Below are 12,225 nucleotides of genomic sequence, written 5' to 3' on the forward strand. Positions count from 1 at the left end.
TATTTTAATCTGATTATTAAGCCGGGTAGAACTGCAGTGAACATGAGAGGGCCCAACAGCAGCACATACAATTTAGTATACACAGTCTGAAGCCTCACAAGGCCTGAGAAGAAAGACAACCAACCACAGAGCTTAATTTTGCCAGCAGCAGAGTCAAGACAAAGCCATGATGATTCGATGCTTCGTTAAACCAGTACAATAGTCAGGAGAAAGCGAATGCAATCATAAAAAGAGCCAAATCGTACCAGTTACAAGCCGAAAGGAAGAGAAATAGTTACTGCAAGAAGCCCAAAAATTGCACAGGGATTAGAGATGAAATGGGGATATAGAGTACCGTGGAAGAGATCAATCCATGAAAAGAAAGAGGAAGAATGAGAGAAAGCTTTAACTTCCTCAGCACAAGAGGGCCTAAAGTGAACGCGAAGCCTTTGGGCTGTCATCATTAATTACAATGGTTTATGACGTGCATTAATATTGTAGGTGCCATTTAATTACCTCGCTTCTTATGTATACAACCTGGAGACAGTCCTGATAGGAGCAGGAATGTATCACAAAGTAAATGGACTCCCCTAGAACGCAACACTGCCTCCCTATCTAGCAATAGCCGTACTACACCACCAGACACACTTTATCCAGAATACCCGAGGAGCTGCTGGGAGCTCATCTGATGCCAGCACGTTTTATGAACACGCTGGCACATGTAGAATGTCAACAGTTGTTTAGTCTGCAATTATATGAATACCATGGTGTTTTATAACTAATAAACTGGAACCTGCAGTAATCTTTTAATGCCATGCCCAGGATGTCCTGGTGAAATATTAATATCCTTTGCAGAGTGCTGGACGAAGTGACACATTTGCCTCGCTGGTAAATACTTTTCAAGAGTATGAAAAAAAGGCTGCAGAAAGGATTGTCACATTAGAGGACTCTGGAGATTCGTGATGATATGCAGCATGTCCAGGAATATGACCATGCGTGCTGCCACCAGCCACACGGGCACAATCCCCAGCCCCTCTATGCTGCTAGATATACATGTACCCACACAGGTGGCAGAACTCGTATACACTCTCCTGTCTACACACACAGGAAGTGTCCGCAGGAAGCTTTTAAGCGGGGGCAGTATCTCTTGAGAGCAAGATTGCTTCTCTTTACAGTATGTACAGTATGCTGCAAAATATACACTACCTCAACAACAAAAAATACAACTAATGCCTAATTGAATATATCTATATATCTATATATATCTACCTATCTCTCTCTCTCTCTCTCTTTCTCTCTCTCTCTCTCTCTCTCTCTCTCTCTCTCTCTCTCTCTCTCTCTCTCTCTATATATATATATATATATATATATATATATGTATATATATATATACACACACACACACATATATATATATATATATATAACACATATACTCACTGATAAACACAATACAAGCGAATACAGCTAATGCTTGCTTAGTTGAATATATGTATATATATACACACTCACAATAACAATGAATAAAACACATGCTCGATTGAATTCTTACTAATTATATACTGATAGCACTCTATCATTTTTGATACGCCTCTATATGTAATGCTTATTAATCTAATACATCTGTTCCATCCATTCATCTACCTAACTACCGTACCCAAATTTGTAAATATATATCTATTACTCCCGTCTCTATTTCACTCTTTATCTTCACACACACACACACACACACACACACACACACACACACACACACACACACACACACACACACACACACACACACACACACACACACACACACACACACACACACACACACACACACACACACACACACACACACACACACACACACACACACACACACACACACACACACTTTCCTATATGTGTGTATGTACATAACGTGTACATAGTAGTGTGTGTGTGAGTGTGTGTGTGTGTGTGTGTGTGTGTGTGTGTGTGTGTGTGTGTGTGTGTGTAAAGATGAAGAGTGAAATAGAGTGTATTTGTGATATCTACAATATTTACCAGATGTTAATATATATCACAAATACATTCTGCACCGTAAAACGTAGCATTCAGTAAAGAACAATATGATGGTTAAAAATAAAACCATTTGGGGGGGGGGGGGGGTGTATACTCTTTAAATAAACATTATTTCCCATGCATACATTCGTTGATTTATAAATAGGAAATGTTTTCTATTTACCCATTCAGCAGTAAAACAAGTAAGAATAAAAATTGTCATTTATCTAACACATATAGGCCCAGCAGTATATATATATATATATATATATATATATATATATATATTTGCTTGAACTGTACATTTGCATAATGTGATATATATTTATTGTGAAACATGCGCTCGGTTGCATTGGCTACTAGTGATGTTCCTATTAAGATGATGCCAATGAAAAATGAAAAATGCTCACTAATAGCCGATAACAGCTTTGGCATTTTTCCCCTAATAAATATAATATTAAAGACGTTTCTCAATACACAATTGTAACGGTAAACAGCTACGTGCCTTAGTTCCGTTATAGTAATGTATATTTAACCAAACGTTTTTCTGCGCCAACTGCACATATTTTATGCCACGCAAGTAAACCACAACAGCCAGATAAACTTCAATAAAACATGTAATTAATATGAATTAGTAGGTTACAAGTTTAGACATTAACAAGGACCAACATGAATACACTTTGAATCAGCAGCGCTGCAGATACGCCTTTGAACACCAGATGGCGCTATTGATCTACAAATCCCAGAGATTCCTATTCATGAGCTGTCAGAAGTCAAGGTCACAAATTGTCTCTTTTCGTCAAGGTCAAGGTTTAAGGCCTTCCAATCCAGTTGTTTCTACAAACGACATAGTTTTTTTTTTTTTTGCAGAGACAGCTCTGAAATGGCTGCTATTATACATTTCCAACGCTACAACTGATTCTAACAACGGGTATGGGAACATCATGCATATGATTCAGACCAATGCATAATTTTGTACAAATACAGTTCTTAGTATGTATGTGCTACTGGCACCTCCCAGTCTTCTGTCTCTAAATCTGAAACATCTAGCGCAACCATTAGAAAACTGCATCCTTTATCCATCTTTTCACACAATACAATTCCCATCTTATTCACAGTTATCTAGAGGATAACTATAACGACTTTACACTATCAAACAAAAATAAAAATTCAGGGTGCACAAATAAATGTTCACAGTGAGCTAATTTATTATTTACATGATAATATTTTAGAGTGATTAAAAGAAGAAACACAAAAAAAATTGTTCAAATAACTGATTGTATTAAAAGTGCTGCAATTATTGGCTACCATTTTCTATTGCGGCCCAATACAAACCGTAAAGAAACTGAAAATAAAAAAATGATAATTTATACAAATCTTAGAAAACAAATAACTCAACTTTTTTTTAAATATCTAAACTGAATTTTCTGTGCTGTTTTGCAATAATGGTAAATTACACAACCGGTTTCCTTATTGAAAAAAGTTCGGATAAGTTCCTATTATGTACATGAAGGACCGGTTTATTTATATATATTTTTTCCCAGCAATTTAAATACTTCACTTGAAATGTAAAATTAGGATTAATGAGGCAGCTATTTTAGTTGCACCTTAAAACACACTCATTCATTAGAACTAATCACAAGTCCAAGGTGCTTCCTTCAGATGAATTCTGAATTCTTCAGTTTTATATCGATTAAAGACTCACCACCCCTCCCCCCTTCCCTCCTCCCCCATCCCAGCAAAAGACTGTACAATTCTTCCACGACATAAAATTACACTCCTCTTATATCAGAATGTATAATGTAAGCATACAGTAAAAGATACATCTATAAGTTACCTGAGCAGTCACTCAACATGCAGTCTGGTTTCAAGGTTCAAAGCGCAATTATTAGACTGAAATTCTCGATTTGTAATCGATTCTTGATTAATTACACGTCTCTCTTTGCAATCAGAATTCATATTATACTGAATCGATTTCTTATTTTATTTATTATTATTCTTTTAAATTCCTTATTGGGCGTTTACACCATATCCAAGAGTTGTTCTAGCGCTGTTTAACCTCCAGCAAGCTGTGAGTCCTGGCCTTCACAACATAATTACATCGCAACATAACTCCCCGTCCCTCCCTTCCCCCCGTGAATTGTTTTTGTATTTTTTTCCCTTTTTTTCTTTTTTCTTCTAAACCATATTCAAAAGACCCGGAGGTGACCGTGTTTGCTAGTCAGGGTAGGTTAGTTCCACACATATGAACCTGCTCACTCTCCGACGTAATCCGACCATTATTAGCTGGTGGTCTTCAGTTTATTGATCACTTTCTTCTCTTTCACTCTCCTGTTTTGGAACCAGATAGTGACCTGCCTCTCTGACAGGTTGGTGGTGGCGGATATCCTCCTCCTTTTGTCCTTAGTAATGAATTTATTTGTAGCATATTCCCTTTCCAGTTCTTTCAGTTGGACTTTTGTGTAGGGTACTCGCTTCTTCCTGCCTCGTCTGTACGAAGTGGCGTCTGAAGGATGCGATACGACGTCTGCAAAAGGGAAAGGACAGGTCAGCAGGGCTGCCAGGCGCTCATTCACCAGCACAGAGAAGCTTGGACCAATATGTATGGATATTAACACGAATGAAAGACTTGCCTCGATCTCATCAGTTACAATTCTACAACACATTGTCAATACCAGAACCATACCAAGAAATAGAACAAAGGCAGATATGTTGAATATACCATATATGTAAAATAACAATCTGGAGCTAATATCAAGGCGCAATAACATTTGCATTTGTCAGTTTTCTATCTTCTTTCTTTCTTTCATCTATCTATCTATCTATCTATCTATCTATCTATCTATCTATCTATCTATCTATCTATCTATCTATCATCTATCTACACCTACCAGCAAAGTATCTATATCTATGGATAATATAGGCAGACGTGCTGGCAAATATAGTAATGTTTCTTATTTTTTTAACACTGTCCCTTCCTACTGTTTACACTGTTTACAACCAACAGCCATCTATCTATCTATCTATCTATCTATCTATCTATCTATCTATCTATCTATCTATCTATCTATCATCATCCTTATTTTAAAATATACAAGCACGTTCACCAGTTATATAAACATAAGGCCTAATGGATTGCCTTTATTACTTATTTACAAATCTACCCAAATTGCTCATGGTGACCCAGAACGTTTACAAAAGCACAAGGGGCACAAAGGGACCTACAACCATCTTCCTGAAAAAGCTATACGTGATAAAATGTGCTTTCTTAAAACATAAGGTATTAACATCAACAATTCAACTGAACAAGACACATCCTATTTACTAATGGTAATAGCAATGCTGCTGATGTTCACAGAAGGACAGTGGATATAATGTTAGAATGAAAAAGCAGGTGTTTTACCTGGTAGAGTAGATTTCCAGAGGTGTCCTGGTTGGCCTTGATCCTTGGCACAATAGACCTGCCCATTCCACCCATTGGTGATGGCCCAGGGCTGATAGCTATCCATGGGCAATAAAGGCTCATGCCTCGGCTCCCCTGGCGCCCCAATAGTGGACACCACTGGCACATCCAAATAGCCTGGCACCGGCTGATAAGGTCCCGTGGCATATCCCTGGTAAAAAGCAAACTCCTTGGCTCTGGAAGGGAAGTCTTCTCCAGCAGAGACAGAGGTGTCCATGTATTTGTCCGCAAAGGAGGAGGGCTGCGCGCAGGATTTGATGGTGTTGTGGTGTGTCATTCTACAGGGGTAATATCCGCCGCTAAAGTATCCATAGGGCAGGCTGGCACTGGAGGAGCTCTGCACTGCAGAGCAGGGGCTGCACTGCTTGACAGGTTCGGCGATGCCAGACACTGGCACCTCACTGGAGGAGTAGGCGCTGCTGGGGGCCAGAGATGCTGGGTGTCCCATGAGATTCCTGCACTGGTTCGCTGCAAAGTTGCTCCCTGCAAAACCCTCCATGTTTTTATTTATCTCATCCAAGCTGTTGTCGTAAAGGAACATCACCGGCTCGGCCCAGCGTGGATGGAGGAGCACTGAAGCTGTCATAGCCCGGCCAGCATTGAGACTAGTGGCTCTTTTTTAAAAGCCCCAAAGACTGAAAAAAAGATTCGAAATCGCTCAGCCTAAGCAGCGCTGACGCGCCAGCCTCGCGCACAGCGCCCTCTGATTGGCTGCGAGGAGGCACGTGATATGCAAAGCAGCTGATAAACCACAGAGCAGCCAAATGCATGCAGATAATTCATTTTCTCCCCTTCCTACTTCTTCTTATAAATATAGAAAGCCGGAGACGCTCTGCCATAGGTGGGTTTCTATCCTTTTCTATGCAGCCTCTCATAGGAATGTGGCTGAAAATATCATAATATAGCATTATTAGAGCCCATTTGGGGACAGATCCATGGGGTTGCCCCCCCCCCCCCCCCCTTGATTAGAGTATTAGCCTATTGCATCATTCATCATTGCTGATGATGACTGTGTTATGAGTTACATTTATGTTACAAATTGTCATAACGTGGAGCATTATTAAGCTCAATTAAGCACATGTTACATAGCTGTGTCTTATTATCTTATTAGTGAAAGGGAAAGCATGGCTGATCCAGGCTGCTCTCAGTCACAGCTAGCTACTAAATAAAGGGAGGCTGAGGTCACAAGATTTCTTTACAACTATCAATAACATGTAATATCTGCATCGATGAATAGGGGGGGGGGGGGGGGGGGGGTGTTGCCAGAAAATCTTTGCAGATGATAGGAAAGCACTGGCGCTCATAAGGCTTCGCATTCAATAGCTAGGAGTTAGGAAATCGATGTGGAATAAAAAGACTAAATAGATTAATTATCCGTCCATCTGTATAGAATATACCGGCATGTGATTTGTTTATAAGCACACACAAATATACACTCGAAAATACACTCACACACACACACACACACACACTTACTCTCTCACACACACTTACTCTCACACACACACACTTACACACACACACACACACACACACACACACACACACACACACACACACACACACACACACACACACACACACACACACACACACACACACACACTTAGTCTTTCACACACACTTACCCTCACACACACACACTTATTCTCACACACACACACACACACACACTTACACACACACACACACACACACACACACACACACACACACACACACACACACACACACACACACACACACACACACACACTCTCACTCACTCACTCACTCACTCTCACTCACTGTCACACGCACTCACGTACGTGCATGTATAATACTCCAAATACCCCAATTATAATAATATAAGGAGTTATTTGCTAAAACGTTGGTCAGAAAAGATAAGGGAGGGAGATTTAACTGCAAATACCCAATCAAGTGCAAAATAATTTCTTTTAAATATTCAGTTACTCTACACATAATTGCATATTTGCAGTATATATATATTTGAATGACCCCATCATGTGAGCGCTTTCTCAGTATTTTTGGGGTGTACTGAGTGCAATGAACATCACAGAACAGAGGTAATTCTTTTATTTTGTTGTGAGTTTTTTTTTTACTTTTGCAAACCTATAAAAATATACACAAAAAGGTGTATTACAGGCTTTCTGTTCTTGTTTTGGCCTGCTGGGGGTCTATACGTTGTCTTCCTATTACAGTTTGAGGCTATATTTCTGCATGTATCTATTATACACGACCATGCCTTCCTATGTATCTATAGATGGGGATAAACCACTAGCCTGTTGCTTTTGCACTAGTGCTTGTATGCCTGGGTGCACAGCATAGTAGTGTGATGCATACGTCACTTGTACACGTCTACATTTCATGCTGCAGTATGGAACAGTCCTGTACACGTCTACAGACATGTAGACATGAATACATAGTTACACAGTGCATCTTACTTAAATACTATAGGTTCATGGCCATGTTTTCTGAATCATTTATTGTAACCTTGGTAACACATATGTGAGGGGCTCTGCTTGCTATGAAGCATTGCTCTATATCACCTCAATAAGATAAATAATAAAACAGGTAACCCGTGTACCGGTGAGTTCTGTATACATTTCCCTTCTTCCTCACTATACTGTCTTTGTGCTGTACAGAAGCAAGGCACACAATAATATAGAGAAGTATATGTTGTACAGCAAACACTGTAAATCACACATTAGTGGTACATTTCCCTGTATGTGTTTATTGCAAAGTATCTGCTAATGCAGGAAGAAAGAAAGCAAAAAATGTGCAAGTTAAGGGACGAGTTCATCTCGTACAGGGTACATAGAACTATATCCAACACTGTTTACACGAGGGATTCTTCATCTGCCCACAGTGAGGGCTTACAATGCATTGTGTACACTTTCATACACACGCTACAGGCAGTTGTGATAATAAGCTGCATAAATGAATAGATTCCTGATACTTGCACCGTTCTGTTAATATGTTGCTAGGGATCAGTGTCATTCCTAATAATAGCACAGGAGTTAGGGGGTTTTAGTTGAAGCACTGAGTGCAGCAGGACACAGGCTGGACTCCTGTATCACTGTACACAGAGCAGTGGGCAGAACAGCTCCAGTGAGGGCTGAGCAGGGATAGAGGCCAAGGTCAAGTTGAAAGTGCTTGTCTCGCCAGAATGAGCCCTGCCAATTAAGCAGTAGAGCTTCTCTCAAACTAGGACAGTCCTAGCACACAGGGTCAGGGTTTAATACCCACACATATGCCATATTTGTCTGTGTGAACTGTGATAGCATTGGACGCTGCTGCCTTATGATGTGATAGGGAGCAACAGCTATCTACACACTGTATTTATAAACTAGTAATCTATCTATCTATCTATCTATCTATCTATCTATCTATCTATCTATCTATCTATCTATCTATCTATCTATCTATCTATCTATATATATATATATATATATATCTATCTGTTTGACTATATAGATCAGTGAATCGATCTGGTAACAAATGACAATGAGGTATATGCCTGAAGCCTGGGGAAATATTATTTTCGTTTATATAATGTAAATAATGTAAAATGCAGTGTGGGTTAATGATGTGTTTTGGAATGCATTGATAACACTTTCATAGTATTTTCATAACACGACTTTGCATTGTGCTATAAACTCTTGTTTATGTTACCGCCTTTTTACCGTCCTCTAAATACAAGAAATCTAGAAAGGGATTCACTTTATCGTGTTATTTTGTCTTAACTCATGAGCCAGGATGTTATGTTGTGAGAATGGTGCAGCCAACTCCACAGTTTTTCAAATTACAATAAACGAATACCAAACGCTGTACCACGAGGCAGGAGATATGTTCGCTGGTACAGAAGGATAGAAGGAAAATACAGGCTATGTTTGTTCCTTATTACTATTCTAATTTTGTATTATAGAAAAGGATAATTCATCTATTAAATAGCAAAGCGGAGGAAGGGTAGGCACACCAAAACATCCACAAATCCTCCATGAGAACAGTATAGTGATACTAGCATATATATATATATATATATATATATATATATATATATATATATATATATATATATATATATATATATATATATATATATATATATATATATATATATATCTCGCATACATACACATATTTTAATAAATACAACTACAGTGAGTAGAATGGTGGTGTTAGTCATCTTTTTACTATGAATGCAGCATTAAATATTATATTTAATTAGCTAGTAAAATCCAGTTGAATGACCGCATTCCTTGCAACACAACAACAACAGCACTAGAATGTCTGGGATTACAGCCCTGTATATAGTTTATTATACCAGGCTTGCAATACTTGCGTTTGCTGATGTTCTGTAACATCCCAGAGCCAATGTGAACAAATCCCCTCTGCTTGGCGGTCTCATTATTAAATACATAATTAAATACATATCTACGTCATACTACTTTATACAAACACCTATACGGCATCCTGTTATATATACACGTTTCAATAGGAGCTTTCCGCTATATTATTGGTCAAGTTAGAGATATCATTAATGAATGAGGTGGAAAAAAAATCCTTGCTTTGTCCAAATGGTGACTACACACGAGGTAATTAAACAGTGTGACACTTCCCCACAGCCCCAGACCAAAGAGATCCCTATTAAAGAGTAAGATCCCTTCCTGACTCTGGTACCAGCTACTCATCTGTGAAGAACGACAAGTCTGAGAGGTAAATATATATTAAATATATCTTAGAGAAAAAAACATACCATGATATATATATGTATGTTTTTTTCTCTAATATCTCTGTTCTCTTTAATTAGTTAGTTGTTAGTGTGGTTATGCTTCTACTGTCAGATTCAGCCATGTCGTTTGAGTTTGTAGAAATAATATAGTGTTTGGTTTAGGTTAGCATTTTTTTTGTTTTGTGATCAGCACCTAGAAGACATAACTGGCCAAATACTATAGAGGAGATGCAATAATTGCATCGCAATGATAATCTAGGTTTAGGTTTTAAATAAATGTACACCTATCTATCTATCTATCTATCTATCTATCTATCTATCTATCTATCTATCTATCTATCTATCTATCTATCATCTATCTATCTATCTTTCTATCGTCCATCTATCTTCTATCCATCCATCCACCTAGCATCCGGCTCAATACTACCTAACTTTCTCTGTCTGGATACTGCTGTCTGCCCCCGGCGTAGACAGGCACACCCCTGTGAAGTTCAAGTTTAACAGATATGTTTTGTCTTACCCCTGTTGTAATAAGGAAGTGGCTTTCTTCAAAGGCTTTTCTTTCCAGCTCAGCAATTTGGAACCCTTTGCTTTGTCTGGCTTGTGGCCGATCTGCTGTTGACCGGGCTGGCTAGAAAACTATTAGGAACAAGTCTGAAGGACCAATAGAGACAATACAAAACAAGTATGGTACAGGGGCATAAATGAATCAGTGCAAATTCCGAACATTTCTCCTATAATAAGCAAATAGGAATTATGTGTCTATGTAGTGTGTGAATCAGTGAAAATGATAACACACACACACACACACACACACACACACACACACACACACACACACACACACACACACACACACACACACACACACACACACACACACACACACACACACACACACACACACACACACACACACACACACACACACACACACACACACACACACACACACACACACACACACACACACACACACACACACACAACACACACACACACCACCCCCCCCCCCCTCTCCAGCTACACCACACACACAAAAAAAGAAAACCTCCACCCCCAAAAGAGCAAAGAGCATATTGTACAATAAGAGCATACCTTATTACATACTTTAAATAAAACAATGATTACACCTAACATAATAGTAAACATCTAAATCGAATATATGGAACGCTGTAATCTCTCTCTCTCTCTCTCTCTCTCTCTCTCTCTCTCTCTCTCTCTCTCTCTCTTTCTTTCTCTCTCTCCCACTTTATATTTCTCCCTTTCCTTCTACCCCACCCTTAACCCCTTAAAACAAACAAACAAACAAACAAACAAACAAAAAAAACAAACAAACAATCATCTAGAGCCCATTAAACAGAGCATATATTACACTAATATCATGCATATACTTTATAACATATTTAAAAAGAGGCATACTGGGATGATAGTCTCTCTCCACTATTTCTTTCTCTCCTCCTATTATATCTCTCTGTCTTTCCCTTCCTCTACTCCAAAACACAAAAAATCTAGAGCTCACCAAACAGAACATACAATATCCAGTATATTACACTGGAAACATACACTCTTTATTATATACTTTAATAAGGTGGTATAAAGTAAAAAAATAGATTAAACTTATGTAATAATATACCTATCTCTCTCTGCCCCCTTTCTATCTCTCTCCCCCCCCCCCCCCTCTCCACACACATACAATTTATCATTCTCACTCTCTTCCTCTACATTCTCAGCTTATGGTCCTACTTTGAGTAACGGCATACCTATAAAGCCCTCTAAAGGGATTCTATGTTAGCTTTTAAAAAACTGTAAGGACCCAGCCATTGCTCATAGCACAACTGAGTTACCCATTTACAGCTCCCAGTGTTTGTTCTGGTAAGGACTATGTTACAGATGTAGCTCCGAAATTGTATGCTTGCTGTAATTAGGCGCTGCTATTACATATGACCTATTTGGCACATTTTAGGTGTACAAGATTGTATTTTTAGTAAGGGCACCTCATCCAGTTTCCTGAGAT

At 38.7% G+C, this 12,225-nt stretch overlaps 1 protein-coding gene across 1 annotated transcript; it reads right to left on the bottom strand.

Annotated features, from left to right (window-relative positions):
- Positions 1-3,196: 3,196 nt before the first annotated feature.
- Positions 3,197-6,096, bottom strand: HOXA13 (homeobox A13). The gene is made up of 2 exons (XM_068238666.1): positions 5,414-6,096; positions 3,197-4,537 (listed from the first exon to the last, which is right to left on the bottom strand). Exons 1-2 carry the CDS (start codon positions 6,057-6,059, stop codon positions 4,293-4,295), a joined length of 891 nt encoding a protein of 296 aa, XP_068094767.1. The 5' UTR covers positions 6,060-6,096; the 3' UTR covers positions 3,197-4,292.
- Positions 6,097-12,225: the final 6,129 nt, after the last annotated feature.

This window comes from Hyperolius riggenbachi, chromosome 5, assembly GCF_040937935.1.
Source record: "Hyperolius riggenbachi isolate aHypRig1 chromosome 5, aHypRig1.pri, whole genome shotgun sequence".
Taxonomy (NCBI): Eukaryota; Metazoa; Chordata; class Amphibia; order Anura; family Hyperoliidae; genus Hyperolius; species Hyperolius riggenbachi.

What these genes read in the sequence shown, in the direction of transcription:
- HOXA13 (XM_068238666.1), bottom strand. Translation starts at nt 6,059, where the DNA reads ATGACAGCTTCAGTGCTCCTCCATCCACGCTGGGCCGAGCCGGTGATG. An exon ending in CTGGAAATCTACTCTACCAG is followed by an intron (nt 4,538 to 5,413) that starts GTAAAACACCTG and finishes TCCCTTTTGCAG; the next exon opens with ACGTCGTATCGCATCCTTCA.